This window comes from Silurus meridionalis, chromosome 10 (assembly GCF_014805685.1).
Source record: "Silurus meridionalis isolate SWU-2019-XX chromosome 10, ASM1480568v1, whole genome shotgun sequence".
Lineage (NCBI taxonomy): Eukaryota > Metazoa > Chordata > Actinopteri > Siluriformes > Siluridae > Silurus > Silurus meridionalis.
In genome coordinates, this window is record NC_060893.1 from 16279382 (window position 1) to 16303917 (window position 24536).

The window sequence follows — 24536 nt, forward strand, 5'->3', positions numbered from 1 at the left end:
ATTGGACTAATAAACCCTTTTTTACTTTATACTGCATGGGAAGATATTTCTAAAACGAAATGCTAAGCTGACTTCTAATGAATTCAGAACTATGGGTGAAACAGGTTTTGCCCATCTTAACTTTTCAGGGAAATGGATAATGATAGGGTTTTTTTGTTGTTGTTGTTGGATTTCTTTTTTACAGCAGGACTGGTTTTAACCTCGAGCAAAACAGTGACATGTAATATGTGCAAAAGAAACATTTTGTCTCATTTAAATGCGAGGGGACGCACAGTTCTGCACATTAAACAAATCCTGCTATTCCAAAACAAACACTGGATTGGTGATATTATGATAGAAATTTTTGTTTACTATTAAATGTTAAGTGTATTTCTCATACAAATCAATGTTTTCTCATCTGATTGCACAATTCGAGTTGTGTCAATAAAAATACTTGCAGTTCAAAAAATCTAAGGCAATGATTTCCCGCTTTTTATCTATTTTACTTGATTTATTTATGCTGAGAATAATACAGCATTGAATCAATAAAAGTTAAATAAACAAATAAACAAAAAATGTTCAACTAGATTTTAGAGTGTGGTTGTGGAGATTTGTGTTCAAGCAGCCACAGTGGTGTAGTCATGTCAGGTACTGATGTAGGATGAGGAGGCTTGGAGTGCAGTCAGCGATTCAATAGAACAATTCAATATGTGTTCAATATGTGTCAGAGTTCTATAGTGGGCTTCTCAAGCTCTTTCGCTCCAACCCATGTATGCTACTGTATATCTTCATGGAGCTGACTTTATGTGAAAGGGCATTGTCATGTTTGAACAGGTTTTGGTCTCTTATTTTAAATGAAGGGAAAATGTAATTTTACCGCATTCAAAAATGTAATTGCGTGTCTCCAACTTTGTGGCAATAGTTTGAGGAAGAACTTATACAGCGTGAAAAGACCAGCTATAAAGATCTTTTAAGTGTAGGTTTACACTAATTAAATACAAAATACATTTGAATACATTTACATTGAAAACTTGAGTTGTTGTGTTTATTATTTGTGTTTTTATTTATTTTGTGTTCTGCTTATGCTGTATTTTTTGTTTCTTTGTCTGCATATTCATTCATAAATTATGCATTTCTAGACATTTCTGAAAATGTTCTTTTTTGCTTCACTTTGCTTCACATTTTAAATCAGCCATATCAAAAGGGCATCCTGTTGTAATATATTGGCTTTTGTTCACACAATTCCTCCTGAGAACTGGATAGGCTTCATATTTATAATGCATTGTTTCAGTGTTCAAGATCGTGCCTGGGTTGATGCATAAATATTGTTATGCAAAATAAGTTTTCAGACCTTGTCAATCCTGGTTTCATGTCAAATATATTTCATCTTAAAGAAAATCCTGTTCACTGTATATAACCTAGAGCCTTTGTTTGCCTATAATTGATTCACAACATTTACTTAATAATGCCTCTGTCAGAATTGGTTTATAAAGACATATGCAAATGTGTACTGTACCTCAGTCATTAAGCAGATCCAGTAGATTTTAAAGTGTTAATCAACAGCTTTAAAAGGATTTATTAGGACACTTAGATTCTAATACATCCTCTAATGAAGTGTTTATGTGAATTAGGCAGCTCTGAAAAATAGCACATGAGAACAACTGGTATTTTAGATTTTAAACAGTGCTGATATTTTTTTTTGGAGGGGAAATAAGATCAAAGCATTCATAATCAGAGTGATATTAGAAACCATGCCAGTATATGCAGGATGGATCAAGAGGGAAATACTGAAGTATATTACTAAGTGGGGAATTTTGATAATAAAACTGAATGAGACCAACATAGTTTTTTTGCATGTATTTTTTGCTCTGTTGCGAGTTGTGTAGTTGTGTTAAGGCTCAGCCGTAGCTAAAGTGCCATGAAGGTTGTGTGTCATGAATGATAAAAAGGCATGTCTTATATTCAGTAGCTGATGTATCTGTATGCTATTAAGTATAAAGGCTTAGTGCTAAGTGTAGTTTGTTCAGTGTCAAAATATCAGAAACTGTAATGCTCTTCCGTAGTACACTGTCTACCTCCTTTTGTCCTCTTTCTTCCTCTAGCTCTTTGTCTCTCTCTGTCTTTCTCTCTGTGTCAGTATCTCTTTTGCTATACTTCCATTGCTCAATTGTAATTCCAGCTAGAGCTTTGTCCTGTGATGGCCAACACGAAAATCCCATTTCCGTACATTCGCTGTCTGAGCGAGAGAGCAAGGGAGATGTAGACAAGAGGTCAACAAGGATAGACTGGAATAGGCAGAGTTATTATTCTTCTTTGTGTGTCTGTGTGTTGGGGGGTTGCTTTGATGTGTCCCTCCAAACGGATGAGCATTTTTACAGATTCTTATGGCAGTTGAGCTCATACCTCATTCCAGACTTACCTCCCTAAAAAGCACCCACCGTCAATTTTATTAGGAACACCTCTACACCTGAACAGCAGTTATCTGACTAGTTATTCATGTGACAGCATTGCAGTACCTGACAGCTTCCCCTCCTAACAGACCAAGAACAAGAACATCTATATCTATCTAGGCAATCATGGGCAGAGACTTACCTAAACTGGACAGCTAAAACTAGAAAAAATATTTTAGACACATTTCTACACCTGTTTAGTTTTGGAGTCTGTGGCAATGATAGCCTCAGGTTTCGTTTCAATTTTTCTGTTGGAACCAAATCACCCCAAAGTTTGATGTTGTGTGCATGCTGAGATTCTTTTCTTTACACAACAGCTGTAACAGCTGTTTCCTCAGATCTCTCTAATTAGAAAGGTTTTTCTACGACTAACTGTTGCTCACTCAGTGATTTTTGCACCATTTTGTGTAGGCTCTAGAGTTGGCAAATCCCATTTGTCAACAACCGCCATTTTACAGTCAAAGTCACTTTGTCATCTGATGTTTAATGTGAATGTTACCTACAGATTTTTTTTTTTTATTGCACTGCTACCACATAATTGGCTGATTAGATAACTGTCTAAATGTACAGGAGTGTATTAAAGTATTATAAAGTAAAATATGTATAAAAAAAAAATGGACGATAGGTATATCCATTTGTTCTACTCTGGGGTACATTATATAGCTTTACGGCTAGTGTCCACATTTTTTTGGCCTGCCCCACAGATTTGGACAGCCCCCAAAAGATGTCTGTTTAAAGGACAAGCTCTTGTCTGTATACGAGAGAGAGAGAGAGAGAGAGAGAGAGAGAGAGAGAGAGAGAGAGAGAGAGAGAGAGAGAGAGAGAAAAAGATTTAAAGCAGTGACCGATGAGTTGCAAATGTTATGTGACTCACCATGCTAGAACTGCTAAAATATGCTAACAACACTGACTGGTTCATAGCACCATCTGCAAAACAGACTGGTTCATGACCTGGTATGTAATAAAAATAAGAAATAAACTATACATTTTGCAATCCCAATCACAAATGAATCCAGGAAGCAGAGACACATTTGTGTTGTCAGAAAATGTTTCTATTGTTGAATCTACACTATTGGGCGAAAAATGATAATTACAAGCATACGTGCTTGTTAAAAAAACGATTTCAAATGCATTAGAATTATTATAGTTTATTATAGTTTAATATAGTTCATTCTCCTTGTTAAAATAATCTGTATTTATTATATTATTTATTTAGGGAAGATTAATATATTTTCAGTGTAAGCTGAACTATGCAGTTCTGTTGTTGCATCATTTTGGAATGGATGCCACACAGCTGTAGAATTGTTGATGGCATGTATTCATTATATTAATCATTCAGTGCATAAGTTATTGTCAATCAATTCTACCCTAAAACTAAATCAAATAAAACATTAGAAACAGTAGAACCTGAGAGCTAATTTAAATCTAAAATATTTAATAGATAGTTGGTTAAATATGGAGTCTTATTGATGACTTCGCACTTATATGAATATTATTAAAAAAAGCACAGCTACTGTACAAAATCATGTTATTAATACAGCTGAATAGCTTCTGTTATACTTTTCTAGAAATGCCCTATTACAGGGTGACTGTGCTTTCTGCAATTTTTTACTGTAGCCAGAGGTATTGGTTTTAAGTAGCAGAATAGATAATAATACCTTAAAAAATTAATTTCTTCAGGACCTCAGGGCTCACAAAATGGTGAGGTGACCTTGCTTTATATGCTAACCAATATTAGTATAAATATTTCACAGTTGTTATAAACGCAGCTGTATAAGTAGACATGTTTCAAAACCTTTGCATGGAATCCCACACTAATTAATTTAAGCAAACATCCAGATTTGGTGGGTGTGCTGTAGCCTATAATTATAGGGTTACAAGGTCCTTAGTGTTAGCAAAGCCCCTGAGCTGTGTGTGGTAATGATGAAGACGTTGGGTATCACTTTCCTTTGTGTGTTACACTGTCCTGTGATGGCGCATGAGTAACCGTTTAAAAAGATATGCTTGGTTGGATTTTGGAGGAAACCCTTGTTAGTGTTCACAGTTCCTAATTTGTAACAATTGTATAATACCGTTGGGTGGGATTTGATTACAAATAAGAAATAGAAACATTAACAGAATCAAGGGTTCTAACATTAGGATGTGAGGATTGTGACTTTAAACTTCAGCTTCAACATCCATTAAATACTGTATAGTGCTTTAACCCATACAAATTGCTACTATAGTATTTTATAGTTTTAACAGTCACATACATTTACAGTACATGCATAGGTATACACACACAAGATTCCACACAGCACTATGCAATCACTCACTTTTACGTTGTGTGACACACACTTGTTGGTCCCACAACCTTTTAGTCCCTCAGGAACTGGCACTTTTGAAAGGGTTCCATTTCCACTCTGTGTCTCATGTGTTTTGATCTCTCTGAATTCTGTGATCATGTATCATGTATTATCTATGGGCCTTATGCTCTATGAGCCTCCCTCTTTTCATCCCTTTTCTTTTTTTTCTACTCTGTTGAAAACAGAGATTTCTTGTAGAGACAGGTGCCTCTGAGGGGATAAACCTCAGCCAAGCCATATTGTAAGCTGTTATCAGGTCTTGATTTATTTATTTATTCTTTTAAGATTTTTTTTAAAAGTCCTTAAAACAGTCAGCAGATCAAACGATTAATTCAAAAGTTACTTTGGCAAAATCCATTCCAAATTGTAATAAAAGCACATTAAATCCCCCGACACAGTGTGCAAACAGAGTGCCAATAATGTGTCAGGCCCAATTTCACAGTTTATTCTGTTTTTTTCTTTCATCTTAAATCAGCGATGAAGAATTGTCTCCATGGGGATCAAACTGAGCATGTCCTGGAGCAAATCAGGCTAAATCAAAGAGAGAAATGCTGATCAATTCAGAGTGCTGATAGGCCAAGATTTCGTTGCTTGTTTGTTAATTGTCCTGAGACTGTTAAATCAATTCCTATTAATAAAATGTGAATCTGTGACACACAATATTAAAGAGCACCTGATTCTTTTTTTCTTTTTTTTTTATCTATGAATCTTATTTTTTCCATGCAAAATTGAATACAATCCTAGGTTTTAAGGGCATATTTGAGACCCATAGTAATGTTATGTTCTTCCTTTACCCACAGTCCGCCTGTGTCTGTATCTGTATCTGTTCAGTGATTCAAATTTCTGTACTGTGATTTTCCTGAATTTGGTTTAGACAAAAAAGTAGAACAACAGAGAAAAATTATAACAATTCTAATAATAAATTGCAATTTATAGAACATAACTTTATACAACACCCACAATTCTACACCCACAGTTCCTCAACCTCAACTACATTACTTGAATTAAGTCTCATGCCAAAACCTTGTGGAACATTCCATCATTCTATCTAGCAAGCTAGCTGTGTCTTTCTTAATCCTTTATAATGGCCATATAAAAAACTTTCTTTCAGCTCCTCCCGTTAGGGGTCGCCACAGCGGATCCTCCGCACATTTGATTTTGCACTGGATGCCCTTCCTAACGCAACCCTCCCCATTTATTTGGGCTTGGGACCAGCACTAAGAGTGGCTGGGGTTGGTTCCCTGACCGGGGATCGAACCCGGGCCGGAGCGGTGGGAGCGCCGCATCCTAACCACTAGACCACCAGGGACTTTATAATGCCCAAATGATATCTTTATAATGCATATTATATTTTAGTTAAATATCAAGTGAAAACATTTAATAAAATTTAATTAAATGTCAATTAATTTGGGGATAATGCAGTGGTGTAGTCACATTGCGCCCTCACAGCTCCATGGTCCTGGGTTCAATGCTGAGCTTTAGTTGCTGTCTTTGTGGATTTTATGTGCATAGTCTTATTGTATTCACACGGGTTTCCTCTTGGTCCTCCAGTTTCCTCTTACATTCAAAAAACATGCCAGAAGCTGGATTGCTTAAAATAAATTGCTCTTTGGTGAACAATATTGTGAATGTGGTGACACGTTCAGAATATATTCCTGTCTCATGCCCACTGAACCCAGGTCACCCATAATGCTAGTCAGGATAAATCAGCGAATAAGGGTACAGTAAGTGTAGATGATTTTGTGTAGACCCCAGTACAGACATGATGTACAGTAAATTTTAGCTATGTAGAGTGGCTGTTAAAATTTTAATAAACAAATATCTGTATTTTTGTTTTGCATATTATGTTCATTATTAATAATGTATTTATACTCCCCTACATCCCAAATACAAATATTCAGCTGATTGTGTTGTTCAAAGATTTATTTCCATGTAAAGCAACAATATGATTATGATTTATGGACATTCCTTTTCTAATTAAATCTGTGTGCCTATCTGAAACAATTTCAGCATAATTTATCATGTACACTAATATAATTTGGTAACGCTGTTGAACAACACTATAGTGGACCTCTACAGCAATTGAACAATATATTTCAAGCTTTTATACAAAAATTATGTGGGCAAAACCTTGACACAATTGTACTTCACTATTTTCCTAATGTGTTAAGCATTTACATGAAAATGGATAGTGTTATTTTGTAGCTGGAAGCCATTGTTTGGGAAATAGATTGCTCTTTTGTGGATGTGGAAATGTAATTTTCAAGGTAGAAACACTTGTCCCTGACTCTATAAGGTTTATTGACAGGCATATTATTTGTGTGTTCCTGTGGTCCAAAGTGAATGATGGTGTCTATGTGTGTGAGAGAGAGTCTCAGGTCTGTATTGAGTGAATAGATTTTCCGTGTGTTCCTGGTTACCCCCTGAGGATTCAGACAGAAGGGTGTGTGATCAAGAAGAGTTGTCCTGGCCTGAGAAGGTCACCTAAAGCTTCCTTACAGCACAAACACCAAAATTCACCAGCACATTAGTTCACAAACCACCTAAAAATCCTACCAATTTTGAGTGCAGTTGTAAAGGTGTTATGTCATGCATTTCCCTCCTAATAAAAGTTGAGATGTCAAGATCAATACAGGCTTAAAAGCTGGGGTCACTTTTAGATCAGAATCGACATTTGTATTAAGACTGATGCACTGGTTTTGTGCAGTGAAAATGTGTGATGTTCAGTAAGATATTGCTTGTGAACATAGGAGTTGTTTTAAAGCGTATTGCTATCATAGTGCAAAGGTTTGCATGAGGACATTAGTATTAGAACAGCATCAGGTATACACAAAGTCGTCACATAAAAGGGGGGAAAAAACGATTATTTTGTCAGATATTTTGCTGCTGTGGTTTGGCTCCACTTGTCATTTTCGAGGCATGAGTCACTACAAACCAGTACAGTCTATTTCTGAAACCTTTATCCTATGATAAAGCATTTTTATCCTGATGGGAGTGGTCTTTTCCAGGATGAACAGTTTGATGAGGATGAAAATGTCATCTAGTCATATTTTATTCACATTTAGTCTCAACCCAACTGAGCACCTATTGGAGATTTAGAAGCGATGTGTTTGACAGCACAACCATGATCAAAACACTACTTGAGGAAAGCATCCATCCTGCACTCCTTTAGAGACTTGTAGAATCAGTCACACATTAATGTATGCATTAAAGGGGTTTTAGTGGCTCCACTCCTTACTAACATTCTCGTATCAATATTTTGAGCAACAATGTCCGACAATTTATCAGTATTAATGCTTCATCATCTGTGACAATCCACTGATCAAGCCTGAGGTCAATGTGGTGTGTGTGTGTGTTTGGGTTGGTGTTTACTCTTCAGGATGAGATCTTTGAATATCGAGTCTAGGTTTGAACTAGGTTCTAGGTAAGAAACAAGTCTTATTCACTTACTCACTCTGCTCTTTTTTATTATTATTTGTAGTAAATCCCCAACATCTTGTTGTCTTTTTCTTTCCTTACACAGTACCACCAAGTATACTACTTTTTAGATGTAAAGATTTTGCTACCTGCTCAAGATTTGTACCAATTGATTCAATGAGAAATGAACAAAAAACATACTTCGATATTTTTTATTGTTACATTTTTATTTACTTTTGTTGTACAATTCTTTACTTGGCACCCAGTCACACATTAATTATTTCTCCATTTTCCTTTCAGACCAGCAATGATGCATCGCAGGCACACCACACTGAGGGAAAAGGGGCGTCGGCAGGCCATTCGAGGCCCTGCATACATGTTCAATGAGCGTGGCACCAGTCTCACTACAGATGAAGAGCGTTTCCTTGATGCTGCTGAATACGGAAACATCCCTGTTGTCCGCAAAATGCTTGAAGAGTGCAAAACGCTCAACTTTAACTGCGTGGACTACATGGGACAGAATGCACTGCAGTTAGCTGTAGCCAATGAGCACTTGGAGGTCACAGAGCTGCTCCTAAAGAAAAAGGGGCTTGCAAGAGTAGGGGATGCTCTGCTGTTGGCCATCAGCAAAGGCTACGTGCGAATTGTTGAAGCTATCTTAGCTCATCCGGCGTTTGCAGGAGGCCTGAGACTAACGTTAAGTCCCCTGGAACAAGAACTTAGAGATGATGACTTTTATGCATATGATGAGGATGGAACACGTTTTTCACAGGACATAACACCAGTGATTTTGGCCTCGCACTGCCAAGAGTATGAGATTGTGCACATCCTGTTAATGAAAGGAGCCAGGATAGAGAGGCCTCATGACTACTTCTGCAAGTGCAACGAGTGCACAGAGAAACAGAAGCGTGACTCTTTTAGCCACTCACGATCACGTATGAATGCGTATAAAGGGCTCGCAAGTGCCGCCTACCTGTCGCTTTCAAGTGAAGACCCTGTACTGACAGCTCTGGAGCTCAGCAATGAACTGGCACGACTCGCTAACATCGAGACAGAGTTTAAGGTAAGAGCTTATTCAGCTTTATTTGTTGTCTGGTTCTGTCAGCTAGCTGTAACTGAAACTCTGAACTCCTTATCAGTGGCAAGTAAAGAAACAGTGATTCTTTAGATAAATAAAATTAAATATATAATCATTAATTTTAAGAAAATTATTGTACCTGATCACTTAAAACCTACCAGTTACCTCTGAACAACAGTAAACTTATTTGTTATCCTATTTGTAATATTTGAAAACATGCCAAAATATGTCAGCTTATTAACCATTTAACTACTGAGAAACACAGTGTTCTTATGGCCACTAGGATACAACATAGCTAGCATAGTTACTACCTGGCAATAATGATAGTCAGATAATGTAAAGATGAGGGGAAAATAGCCATGAGATATACAATATCTTTTGTGAATTAGTAAATCCATCCAGCTACATCTAAACCATGTGCTTAATCAGTTGATCAGTTATGGGTAGCTATGTTGGCTTTCCTAGTACAGCATTTGGTTAGTGTTCAGTTACGGAGAACTTTTAATAACATCTTTGTCAAAGAGAACCAACGCTGGCAAAAGAGCAGTTTTTCTAACTAGCCTGCTGGTGCAACCTTGAACTATCAGACTTTCAGCCACCATTAATTACACCTTGTATATGTTGTTACAAAAAGCCCTTTTTGGCAATGGTGGGTTAAAAATGTCGATGTGAATATAAAATTGGTTAAAAATCAGGTGCCTTGACATCATTTTGCTACCTGGGATGTTGTTTAAATCCCAAATAATCTAATGAGATTAGGGGTATAACGGTACACATATCCGTACTGAAAAATTTTTCTTATTGGGCTTTTTTGCAATCCTTTTTACACAATTCAAATCTGAGTTCCCTCAGGAATGTATTAAGTGGTGGGCCAAGTTTGTTCAGTCTCCACCTTGCACTTGACCGCAATGTTTAAAATTATTATTATAAAACAAACACAACAAGTATCAAAACTAGAGTTAGCCATAAGTCTTAAAAGGAGAAAATTCTGACAGAAAGGATGAAAGGAATGCAATCATTTGTTAAATTGTCCTCAAACCGTTAAATTGTCAAATTGTCAAAATGTTAAATTGTCCCCTAAAATTGAACTGAACCGTGACTTAAATACTGAGGTACGTATCGAACCGTGAATTTTATGTACCGTTACACCCCTAAATGAGATCAAGATAGCAGTCAGGTTGGTACAATATTTGCATGTAAAATCAAGTAGCTAAATACTACTTATTTCCTTCTTGCTTATATTCTCCTATAGAACTATAGCTCACTATCCCTTGAGACCATGCCAGCGTGTGATTTGTCAGACTTTGTCAGCAGCACATTCAGCTATTTTTGGTAACCCCAGCCTTATTATCCACCATTGTTGTCCTGCTGTAATGGTTGACAGATGACCACCTCTTTCATAACATGTTCTATACACTCCCTCTGCAAAGGTTTTACAGACAGGCTTGTGCACATATTTTTTTGTGATGAAAAAGGAATTCAAGCAGTGGTTTTTGTAAACATTATACATTTTACACATTCATTATGCATTCTTTACTGAAATTCTAAACTTTTAAAACTTACAGATACTACAGATGGTTTCTATTTCATTTTTTTCAATTATAAACAAATTAAAATGATTGTTTATGAATTTAAAAATGAAACTGTCATAGTAAAAGTATTTCATTGATCTTGGCACAAGGTGGGAATATACTTTGAACATTACACTAGACCATTACAAGACACCATGTTTGCAAGGATTCATACCTGGAGACAATTTTTGGCAGTTGGAAGAAAACCAGAGAACAGAGAAGAGACCATGGGTAAGAATATGCACAAAAACCCCTCTTAAATGGCAACCTGAGCTGTGAGGTGGCTATGCTAATGGTTTGTGCCACCATGCTGCCCCCTAGCAGATATCTGCAAAAATATTAATCAAATCATTTCTTCACTTGGATGCTTACTCTTTAAATCTGTAGATTGAAAGAGTGCACATGCAGGAAATATTTCTGACCACATACATCATGTGTCAGGGAGCCACCAGCCACGCCTCCCTCCTTCTCTCAACACTCTCACTCAGCCTCTCTCTGCTACAAATCACCTACACCTGTCCTCCTCCTACTAATCACCTACACCTGTCCTCCATATACCTGTCCCCTTTATAAGGTCCCTATTCCCCTTCACTTACCGTCCGATCTACCAGTTACGATCATAGATCACCCGGACTTCCTACTTCTCCTGTTCCCTGTGCTTCCATGCTCCTGGCTACTCTTCAAAGGGAGCACTTAGTTACGTGTACCATTTGCTCCAGCCACATCTCAAACTCTCGTGTGTGTATGTTTGCACAATAAAGACATTCTATTTTGCTCCCGGTTTCTGACGCCTGGTCTATCCGTGACATCATGCTAAATAGCAAGTCTATTATGTCTAACAGTATATTTGTGATCGAGTGCCGGATGTGAGGAGATGCAGCGCAACACACAGCTTGATGTGTCTGCAAAATGTGCGTGCTGCGAGACTGAACTTAACATTACATTTTCTAAGACTGTAGCTCATCACAACTGCATCAATTGTGCTCGGGGCCACATAATAAATGCTTTCTGTGTGAAGTGCAAATTGTGGTTTAAAAGCCACTGTGAAGTAGGAGAAAAGGTCAGTCATACAACAATCAAAAGGTTTACTAAAGAGGAATTAAAAGTTTGGCCTATACAGTGCATGATAATAGACTAATTACTATGCAGACTAACAGTTTCTCTGCGTTTTTAATATTTCTGTGCTGCTGTGCAGAGACATCCATTGGCAAGCTGATAGACAAATATGTTTTTCTCTGCTGTATATTCTACTTTTATATTGATCTATATTGATTTTTAATCCTCCAGATTTACAGTACATAGTGTTATGCAGGTAAGAATGTAAATTATTCCACTGAACCACAGGACTTGTCAAATATAAACCAGCCTTCAGGAAATAAGGCAATATATCATGTTATGAGCACTTCTTTCTGTAGTGGCAGAGGAGAGAGAGCGGTCATTTTAGATTTAATCAAAGGAAAGTACTTGTGACAGTACATTATTTAGGTATATAAAAGAACCACAAGGTCCATTGTTGCATTATGCATTGTAGCATTGGTGGTGTTACCAAAGTGCTTTTATTTATGCTTGTGTCAGAATGCCTTCAGAACAACAAACCCATTTATAGCTGGATGGGTATGCTGTGGTTCTGGGGTGTCATCTACATAACACCTAAGTGTTTACAAAATGTTTCCCTTGATAAAGTACTGATTATTGAATTTTCAAAATATCAAAATATTATCCTCAGGTTCTCCAAGTGTAAACTATTGATAGTTTATTTATTTATTTGGACTTAGTGAACCTATGACTCATCTCCAGGGGAATATTGACTTCTGAAATGTCTAGTATATTATTCTAGGCTCCAAACTTTTTAAAGGCAGTTAATGTACTTGTTTCTTAGTAGAGGTAAATAGATTCTCTTTGCATATAAATAGCACATTACAGGTTAATTCAGCTCTATTTATATCAAGCTCTATAAACAATGATCCCGTGTTTTGTGTTTTGAAATAGCAAACCATTTCCTGTTAAAGGTGTTGTCATCAGACTCAGCCATCAGACTCGCCTCAACCATCGGTTAATAATTTAAGAACTGATACTATGATTTATTCAGATCATTTTGATCAAGGCACTGGTTCCCTGGTGGTCTAGTGGTTAGGATGCGGCGCTCTCACCGCTGCGGCCCGGGTTCAATCCCCCGTCAGGGAACCAACCCAGCCATTAGGGTTGCACAAGCCTTAGTGCCGGTCCCAAGCCCGGATAAATGGGGAGGGTTGCGTTAGGAAGAGCATCCAGCGTAAAAACATGTGCCAAATCAATCATGTGGATGATCCGCTGTGGCGACCCCTAATGGGAGAAGCCGAAAGAATGTTTTTATTTTGATCAAGGCACTAAGATAATATTAGCGCAAATGCTATAGTTTGACAAATGTGTTTTTCTTTTAAAGAATCTTTAAAGATCACATTTAGCTAGATTTTATCTTTTTTTATTAGAGAAACTTATCTTGTTTAATTATACTTTAATCATAGAAGCAAGGTGATGGAAGTTGACTTAAGATACTCAGAGATTGTAAGACTATTTGCAGCAATGTTTGCAAAATTACTGATCTAGTTTTTTGGTTTTGGAAAAATCCTTCAACATGCCTGGTTTTGATTAATGAATATCCTTGATATTTACAGGCAATCCATTATATAATACTATTAGCTGATCCCAGCTCTCATCAGCTGATATTTGAAATGTCCCAGCATGGCACTCGCATTTGTGTGGAAAAGGTTTCTAAATGATTGGATTTTATCGCTTCGTGGTTCCAGAGTGCAGTCACCCAGTCAGTGGGAAGTGAAATCCAATTGGCTCCTAAGACTTTTGCAAGGGGTATTGCATTGCTGTTTAAAGCAAGAAGAGCACTGATGTTTAGTGGGCTGTGAAAATGCTGTGAGGACATTTTTCAGGGACAAAGCTTTGGGTGGTAGTCAGTGGTCAAGCTGTTCTGTTGTTTATTTTGCTAAGCTCCACTTTGCTAAGCAAGTGTTCATTTGGTTCAGTTTTGCTGCCAGGACAGCTGAGTAAAGAGAGTAATGATACGGTGGGTACACATAATAACACAGAGGAAAATCCAGGTCTCCTCTTTTCTGGAAGAGAAAAGAAGATAAAAATTTAGTGGCAAGAAAGCTATACAATCTATTACAGGGTCAAGGAAATAGTAACACTAAATTCACAGCTAAACAACAATGTATCAAGAGGTCAAGTATAATGGGATCAAGTGTCATTTAAAAACAATCTTTCTGTCCTAGAGGATAAGTGAATGTGGTGCAAGGGTTGGCAGCATTTCGGGAGAAAAGCTTTTAAAACAAGTGGGTGGTCCCATTAAGGCCATTAGTGTAACAAGCTTGTATTCTGAGAAAATATAAAGAAATTAACACCACCAGAAAAGTATCCCCTTTAGGCAAGCGAGATGGCCAACAATGATTTTTAAAGATTTGTTGATATTTCATGCAAAATACCATCAACCAAAATATTAACCACATTTTGTTAGTTCCCAGCCTTGCTTCAGGGCATTATCTCATCAGAATAGTGTAAACAAGTACTCAGAACTGTAATCAAAAAGTCCGTCTTTTGCTCATCACACATATCTTATCCAATCACACTATCTGGTATCACCCAAAATTGTCTGCTTTCTCTCCAGGTTCCTTTTTGTGTTCCTCCAGATTTCTCTTTTTAATTTGTTTTAACATCATGTAGTACTTTGGTATGAATCATAATATTGAGGTATATTTAGGTGATCACTTACTAGTCAGTCAAAAGGCATAATTAAGAGAATGTAGATATTATTATGTAGATATTCTCATTGTCATTGCTCATGCTATAACTACGCACCTTTTCAAATGTACTGTAAAGATGTGCAGATCTGTAAATGTATTTACTAAACCTTTGTCTTGGTGCCAAATCCCACACCATAAGCTTTACTAGGAAAAAAATAAATGATATATCATAGTACAGAGGCGTCTGTGGAAATAGCTGAGCCACTCAACAGGACTTAAAAAGATGCTGCTTAGATGAATCTAGAAATATCTAATGAATTCGCTGTCGTTCTCATTCAGCAAAGATGTATGCTGTATTAAAAAAAGCTTTTTCTTTTTAAATGATCCTTGGGGAAATTGGGTCTATATATATATATATATATACTGTATGTGTATATATATATATATATATATATATATATATATATATATATATATATATATATATATATATATATATATATACATGTTTGTTCTTTAATGCTTATCTGTTTTTTAAGAGATTTTAGTACTTTTAAGCTTTGATATCTGTTCTCATTAATATAATTCTTCGGCCAATCTTGTGGGCATTAATGCTATTTCAGAGAGCAATAGTCTTGTTGATGAAGAAGCTAGTGGCTGTAGGCAGCTTATTCCCGAGATGTACAGCATGAGCAGATGGAATGGCTTGTTTCAGCACTTATATCCTACCTTCTGATTAAACAAAAAAAATGTGCCTTGTGTGCATTTCTCTAAAGTAATCCCGTTATTCTAACCAGCACAGCTTTCAGTGTACTTGGGATGCGTCATGTGTGCTTTGTGTGATCTTGTGAAATGCAATTACAATTTACTACACAGTGGAGGTTGTGTCTCACAGAACCCAATTGAGGAATGTCAAAAATTCTATGTTTTGTGCTGTAAAAGATTCTGGTCTCTAGATGGGTAATTTGTTTGTAGCAGGCAAGAAATTCATTTCGAGTGTCAGTGCTGTGTGTCAATAATAAATTCATTATCTGTTTATAGACATGAAGTTAGACTTATAGTCTTACGGTTACTATATGGGTGATTATATAACAGCTATATCAGAACTGTAAATAAAATTGTCTATGATTAATTAATTTGTAACTTTGTTATATTGCTTACAGATCATGTTGAAAATACATTTAGCTAGCTTCTCCCTTTTCTGAAGAAACTCTAGTGTAGTGTCTTTAATTATTGTGTTATTTTTGAGAATTGCCAGATCATGTCTCACAAAAACAGACTAATCTTATATGAGCTTGTCAGGAAATAAATATCATTGTTCTGATATACCATACAATATTATTTTGTGAATATTTGTACAGTTTGTGATGTTCTGTAGTCTGTAGGTTGTATTGAACATTCAATTCTGCTTATATCGCTTCTAATCTCCTCTTTACACGCATATGTAAATGGTGTGTAAATCTTAATTTTGGATCGAATTCTAATACATTTAATTGCCATTGTTTTAACAGGGAGAGGGCATCACCTCACACACCCTTCTACTCAAGTCCTGTGATTCTTTGGGTAAAATAAAACTTAAAGAAAGTCTCATTATGAATAAACTGCCTGGGATGGCATGATCATTAAAATCGTGTCATGACAGGATGTCACTTGTTCCTCACAATTCAAATTAAATGAATATTTTTTAGGTTCCTGTGGTGACTGAATAATATTTAAGCTCAGGACTGATGGACTGTAGCTTTTTTTTATAACATCTGGCGGTTTATAACATGTTAATACAATGCTTATGATCAAAAATTGCATTCATATTTTTAGAAAATAGTTTTTTTAAACCATTTTTTTAATCTATCAAATGACATTAGAGATGATATGTGACTGTAGTCTAAAATAGTCTAAAATAGTGTGAAAAGTGGGGCTGATTTCCTTTTAGCCCAGACTAATCAGCCCTTTCTCTCCGTCTCCCTACTGAACACTTGTGTTATGAATTGTATTGCTCACTGCAACTCAGGCCTCTGACATCAGTTCCTAACTTTACTAACACCTTTTCGCTGAATCAAACAAATCTTCACGAGCACTCTCTAAAATTTTGAGAAATGGCTACCCAGAGGAGTGGAGGTTTTTATAACAGCGAATGGGGACTAAATGCGGAATGACATTCAAAAAGAATGAGAATATAATTCCATAAAACTCAAGTAAAAGGTTGATACATTAAATGCATTAAATAAATTTTACAAATATTTAAGATGACAGGAGGATAATACAGAGGATTTAATCAAAACTTTGTATTTCTAAGGACACAATGAATAACATAAAAAGACAATTGGTATAACAGTTTGGAATTGAGGGGTCTTTTCTGTTTTAAATAACTATAATTAAAATATCACAGCCTACTAAAAAATCAAATGCATTAAAATATAAAATGTGTAATGCTTTTATAAACGTGTATTTGCTCATTATTAATACCCTCTGTATTTGGGTGTAATTACACTGCTGTCATGTTTTGAAAGTGGTAAGTGAGAAAGGAAATTTGGTTTGATATAAAAAGCAGGGAAAATGGAGATTATATATCCATACACATGACAATCCTGCTGTCAGACATTGTTTTGTATGAAAGGCTCATCTTTCATGAGTGTGACATTCTCATACTCCATAATCCATCACTCTCAATGACACCTTTCGAAGAGGCAGAAGCCTTTCTGTTCAAGTGAGAAAGAGGTGTATGAATAAAAGAAAGAACATGTGAAACCAGTAGAAGCTTATTCATCAGTTTATTAATGAGATATTTACATAAACAGATTGGTATCTCTTTAACATTAAATAGTAACACAATAATTATTGGAATCAGTTTTATTATAAATAGAGACACTTTCCAAGAACACAGATTTTACAATTATTTATATTGTTTTCTTCTTCTTCTTCTTCTTTCGGCTGCTCCCATTAGGGGTCGCCACAGCGGATCATCCGTCTCCATACCACCCTGTCCTCTACATCTGCCTCTTTCACACCAACTACCTGCATGTCTTCCCTCACCACATCCATGAACCTCCTCCTTGGCCTTCCTCTTTTCCTCCTACCTGGTGGCTCCATCTTCAGCATTCTTCTACCAATATAATTCATGTCCCTTCTCTGCACACCATCTTAATCTCACCTCCCTCACCTTGTCACCAAAACATCCTACATGTGCTGTCCCTCTAATAAACTCATTTCTAATCTTGTCCATCCTCGTCACTCCCAACGAAAACCTTAACATCTTCAGCTCTGCTACCTCCAGCTCTGCCTCCTGCCTTTTACTCAATGCCACTGTCTCTAATCCATACAACATCGCAGGTCTCACCACAGTCCTATAAACTTTCCCTTTCATTCTTGCAGATACCCTACTATCACAAATCACTCCTGTCACTCTTCTCCACCCACTCCACCCTGCCTGCACTCTTTTCTTTACTTCTCCAACACACTCTCCATTACTTTGCACTGTTGACCCCAGGTACCTGAACTCCTCCACCTTCTCCACCTCTTCTCCCTGCAACCGCATCACCCACTGCCCTCCCTCTCATTCACACACATGTACTCTGTCTTACTCCTACTGACTTTCATTCCCCTTCTCTCCAGCGCATATCTCCACCTCTCCAGGCTCTTCTCAACCTGCTCTCTACTCTCACCACAAATCACAATATCATCTGCAAACATCATAGTCCAGGAGACTCCTGTCTGACCTCGTCCGTCAACCTGTCCATCACCACTGCAAACAGGAAAGGGCTCAGGGCCGATCCTTGATGCAGTCCAACCTTCACTCTGAACCAGTCTGTCGTACCTACTGCACATTTCACTGCCGTCACAATGTCCTCATACATGTCCTGCACCACCATTACATACTTCTCTGACACACCTGACTTCCTCATACAATACCACAACTCCTCTCTTGGCACTCTGTCGACGCTTTCTCTAAATCCACAAATACACAATGCAATTCCTTCTGTCCTTCTCTATACTTCTCCATCAACATCCTCAAAGCAAATAAGGCATCTGTGGTGCTCTTCCTCAGCATGAAACCAGACTGTTGCTCACAGATGGTCACCTCTTCTCTCAGCCTAGCTTCCACTACTCTTTCCCATAACTTCATGGTGTGACTGATCAACTTTATTCCCCTGTAGTTACTGCAGGTCTGCACATCTCCCTTATGCTTAAAGATCGGTACCAGCACACTCCTTCTCCATTCCTCAGGCATCCTCTCCCCTTCCAGAATCCTGTTAAACAATCTGGTTAAAAACTCCACTGCCATCTCTTCTAAACATCTCCACGCCTCTACCGGTATGTCATCTGGTCCAACCGACTTTCCATTCTTCATCCTCTTAATCGCTGCTCTCACTTCCTCCTTACTAATCCTATCTACATCCTGCTTCACCAACTCCACATCCTCCAACCTTCTCTCTCTGTGATTTTCCTCATTCATCAGCTGCTCAAAATACTCCCTCCACCTTCTCAACACACTCTCCTCACTAGTCAACACATTTCCTCTCCATCCTTTATTGCTCTAACTTGCAGTACATCCTTCCCAGCTCGGTCCCTCTGCCTGGCCAATCGGTATAACTCCTTTTCTCCTTCCTTAGTGTCCAACCTCTTATACAGCTCCTCATATGCCTTTTCCTTGGCTTTCGCCACATCCCTTTTACCTGCTGCGCATCTCCTTGTACTCCTGCCTACTTTTCTCATCACTCTGTCGATCCCACTTCTGTTTTGCCAACCTCTTTCCCTAATGCTCTCCTGCACTTCCTCATTCCACCACCACGTCTCCTTGTCTTGCTTTCTATTTCCAGATGTCACACCAAGTACTTTTCTAGCTGCCTCCCTCATCACTCCTGCAGTAGTTCCCCAATCATCCGCACCTCTTCACCACCACCAAGCCCCTGTCTGACCTCTTCCCTGAACCTCACACTACACTCTTCCTCCTTCAGTTTCCACCATCTTATTCTTCTTTCAATCCTTACATTCCTCCTCTTCTTCTTCGCCTCCAAAACCATCCTACAGACCACCATCCGATGCTGTCTAGCTACACTGTCCCCGCCAACACCTTACAGTCTCCAATCTCCTTCAGGTTGCATCTCCTGCATAGCACATAGTCCACCTGTGTGCACCTTCCTCCACTCTATCGTCACCCTATGATCCTCCTTCTTCTTAAAATACGTGTTCACCACTGCCATTTCCATCCTTTTAGCAAAATCTACCACCATCTGCCCTTCCACATTCCTCTCCTTAAAACCATACCTACCCATCACCTCCTCATCACCTCTGTTCCTTCACCTACATGCCCATTAAAGTCTGCCCCAATCACCAATCGTTCTTTCCTAGGTACACCATCTACCACTTCATCTAATTCACTCCAGAATCTTTCCTTTTCCTCCATCTCACAGCCAACTTGTGGAGCATAGGCACTGATGACATTTATCATCATCCTTCAACTTCCACCTTCACGATCATCACCCTATCAGAAACTCTCTTCACCTCCACTACACTCTTACTGTACTCTTCCTTCAGAATCACCCCTACACCATTTCTCTTCCCATCTACACCATGATAAAACAGTTTAAATCCACCTCCAATGTTCCTGGCCTTACTCCCTTTCCACTTGGTCTCCTGAACACACAGCATATCTACCTTTCTCCTCTCCATCATATCAGCTATCTCTCTCCCTTTACCCGTCATAGTACCAACATTTAAAGTACCAACCCGAACCTCTACTCTCCTACACTGCTCCTTTTCCTGCCGTCTCTGTAGACATCTTCCTCCTCTCCTTCTCCTCCTTCGGCCAACAGTAGCCCAATTTCCACCGGTACCCTGTCGGCTAACGATACCTGTGGAGGTCGTTGTTAACCCGGGCCTCGACCGATCCAGTATGAAATTCTCCTTTGTGATCCGCATATTTGATTTTGTTTTATTACATGTAAATATGAATGGCATTTGTATTCTATGTATATTCAATGCACTTATATGCAGGGTGATCTTATTTGTTTGTTATTTGGCAAGAAATGTAGCTATATTGATGGAGATGACAAATGTCCCTCTGTTTGGGATTAGAAGTGTGTAACCAGAACCACAACCTTAATCATTAACATGCTTAAAGGTCATACATATAATATTCATGAAATTCAACACGATTGCTTTTAGCTGTCATTTGTCTTTTCTGACATGCAGTGCTGTTAGGGTAGTTATATTACTCTATATTTTGAGTTATATTTACAAAATAACAATATATTATTTACATATAGCAGCTATGCTTTTAACCTTATGATAGTACAATACAAAGGTATACATTTTTTTCCTAAATAAAGCAAAATGCCTATTGACCAAGAAGGAAATGACACAGGGTGTAAAAGATATTTATGCATTTACTTTCACCTCATCCTGACATTACTGTCTTGTGAGTCAATAGAAAACAAGTCTGTGGTCTCTCTGTGGTCTGCAAAAATAATGAAGCTGTCACTAATCATCACTCACTCACCTTTAACATCACTCACCTTTGACCTTTGCTTTGCTATTTGGTGAGCTACAGATTTTGGAGGACACTGAGGGGAGAAATTAGCTGGCTATCATTACAACTACAACCTTTGTGAAATTAGTTGCACAGTATGTTTATCGCTGGTTCATAAAAATACTGTGCTATTCCTTGGTATCACACAGAATGTTTGTCTGCATGCTATTGAAGTCTTTCCTCCTTTCAATAATTCATTTATGTAAAGACTAATTTGTATATTGTGTTAAGACTGTGTAAATTTCTACAAATATGTTCAACAGTGTGTAGACATCTTACTAATTTGCTAATTTAACCTAGATTTGAGTGTTAATTTCATAACCTAAGGTAAACAGACACATTAAAGCTTGATTATAAATCTAAACTTTTCTTGCAAATTGTAATTAAATATAATTTCTCTCAATTTGTCTTTAATATATATTTTTTTGCTTTATCTTGGAGTTATCTATCGACATACTTTAGACTAGAGCGCTTCTTTTTCTGCCTGCAAGGATTTTTTTGTTAACAATACTGGCACCTCAGACATAACCCACAATGAGCATGCTCTTTAATCTCTAATAAAGTGCTGCAGCACAGATAGAAAAAGGAGAGCCTATATGTGTGAGTGAATGCTAGATATAAGGCTTAGGGGTGTGTGTGTGTGTGTGTGTGTGTGTGTGTGTGTGTGTGTGTGTGTGTGTGTGTGTGTGTATCAGCATAACCCTAGCTTCATTGTAGGCTGCCTGTGTTGGGCAGAGTGCTGAATGTGTATGTATTGTATCATTTTACAGGTTGTTACACTGAATGATGCATTTCACACTACATTATACTGTATATTAATGGCCAGTTTACACCATGCATGTTTATAGCATGCCATTAGATACACAACACTTGTAGAACAAACACATTTCTTTAGTGTTGTAATTAAAGAAAGCTTCAGAAGTTCACTTTGCCTATTTAAGTCTATAATGATGCTTTTAAGCCTCACACTACTACTTTCTATACCATAATGTATAATGGTGTAATAATTGTGCAGCTTGTCTCTGTAAAGGAAAGTGCATAGTGTATAGTATGTATACCACATACTGTCAAATATATTGTAATGTTATATTAAAATTATGTAGTAAATGTCGATTTACATTAGCATTCAAGTTGAAATAAATTTTCAGTCAGGTCAGTCAGGACCAATAGTCTGATATCACCAGTGAAAGCCTTTATATTGTTTCATTATTTAAAAATTTTCTACAAATCTTACAAATGGCAAATTTTGTAAATATTGTTACAAATTTATCAATATGTTTTTAAAAAAATTATAAATTCTTTTCAAGATGACTTTCAGGGTGGTCTGACTTTGGGACCCCACATTGTGTTTTGTATTAATAATTAGGAAGGCAATTAGGGTGGCAGGGATTGTTTTAAAGGAGTCAGCTGTCACCAACAGCCACCATAATGATGAGTAGGTGCAGGACAGGTTCATGCAAGGCCATTTCATTAATTCCTATAGTACTGCTCTGCCATGAACTCTGCATAATCTATCAACCAGGAAGTTGGAATAGTTTGCATATAAGCAGTATGTCTTATCCCTGTACACACCTCCTGAAGCCCATCTAAAACTGCTATATGCATCTTTTAAACTGTGGGGCAATTTTCATAAAGGTTGACCGATATCACCTGGCACCAGTGCAGATGTTTGTAGGCTATAATGCTGAGGTAATGTTCAGTACAGCTTTTTTCAGTGTTTAATAATTCTGTTGATTAGTTCAGTATTAGTACAGCTGTCAAAAACATAAACATGCAAACCATTGCTGTCAGGAGAAAAGTTAATAAATACAAATATATTTGATTACAGCATATTAAAAACTCTTAGAAATTGGGTGCAATGCAATTCTTTTAATATAAATATTTTTCTCAAAGCTTTGCGTTTTAGTTTCTCTTTTCCCATCAGCAGTAGTTGGCATTGTTTTTGTTGAAAATCAATGTTAGTTTGGCTGGAAGAGCTGCAGCGACAATCTCTATGCAGTGTCATATCCTGTTTCATTTTCTTTCCGCTTGACAACCTATGAGACAATTTAGAAAATAGAAAATATGTTTCCTGAAGTGAATTCTTCTTTCTGAAGTGAATTATTGCTTAGAATTGCTTAGAATATTTAGATGCAAAACTTTCCATCAAATTCAGTACAGAGATGTTTAGAAGTGAAACATTTGAAGGAGATGATTTGGACTTGGTGGTGTCGTATCACTCCCTCACAGCTCTGTTGTGTTTCTTCTAATCTTGAGCTTGGGTTACTGTCTGTGTGACGTTTTGCATACTCTTTGTGCTTTGAGTGGGTTTCTTTGATGTTTTTTCGATTTGTTCCCACTGTCCAAACCAGGTGTGAAAATTACTCCAGTTGTATTCCAGCTACACTTTAGATTATGTTTAAATAAATGATGTGGGCTGACTGTAAAGCAATGCCAAATGCATTATTACACTTAGGTGCTGATTGGAACTAATCACAATAAAAATCCCAGATGTATAAATGCTAGTTTCATAATTATGATATGTCTATTTTAATAATCCCTGTTCACAGTAAGTTTCAGAAACCTTTAACCACAGTATATTAGTATATTTGTTGTTTATTTTAATGTTTGATGTGTGTGTTTAAATGATATGTATGATCAGTTCACCAACACAAAGAAATAAAACTCAAGGCTTCTGAAAAAATTGTAATATCACCAGCACATCCAAAACCCGGGGCATATCTCCATCAGTATAAAAGCATTTATATCCTATTCAATTACTTCTATAGCAATAAAGAGTATTATTTCAACCGATTATATCTCTATAATTCATACAGGCTGCATTCCTATTATTATTTCTGTAGAGAAGTCCATTCTAAGTCAAGGACAAAGTGTCAGCAACCATGCTCTTTCTCTCTGTCTCCTGACTACATAAATTTGTTTTCAGTGCTGGTCATCAGTCAAGATTGTGACATTTCTCTTTATTTTAGGTACATATGAGTGTGAGAAATGTAATGACTCTGCAAGCTCATTATGGGATACTTTATAAAAAAAGAAGAATGTGCAGAGAACTGTAATGAGATGGGTGAGCTTGTGTAATGAGGCACTCAGGAAACTTTTTCACCTTTTGTTCAACTGCACTGCTGCAAGGGAATGTAGCAACATATTATAGATAAACATGCCACGGCTTGGATATTCTCTCCACACTACCAAAGAGATGGATTATACTAGACCAGTGCAATTCTTTTTCTGTGAGGCAGATGAATAGTAAACACTGCATGATGAAAATCCTTTCCATATGTTGCGAAATGCTTGAATTCAAGTAGCAGGAAGAAGATAACGATTGATTCAAATGGAAAAAGATACATTACAATTGAAACTACTAGTGTTTGTGTGAAACTAAATGACTTTTACCTTTCTCATTACAGTCAAATCTAAAGGCTCTTTGTCTTTTTCT

The 24536-nt window shown here is 37.2% G+C and overlaps 1 protein-coding gene across 1 annotated transcript in view; it reads left to right on the top strand.

Annotated features, from left to right (window-relative positions):
- Positions 1 to 24536, top strand: part of trpc7b (transient receptor potential cation channel, subfamily C, member 7b) — a 70681-nt gene that overhangs the window by 3362 nt on the left and 42783 nt on the right. The window contains exon 2 of the mRNA XM_046858617.1: positions 8492 to 9254. Within this exon, the coding sequence (XP_046714573.1) occupies positions 8499 to 9254 (756 nt within the window). The 5' untranslated portion in view covers positions 8492 to 8498. The remainder of the gene's footprint in view (positions 1 to 8491; positions 9255 to 24536) is intronic.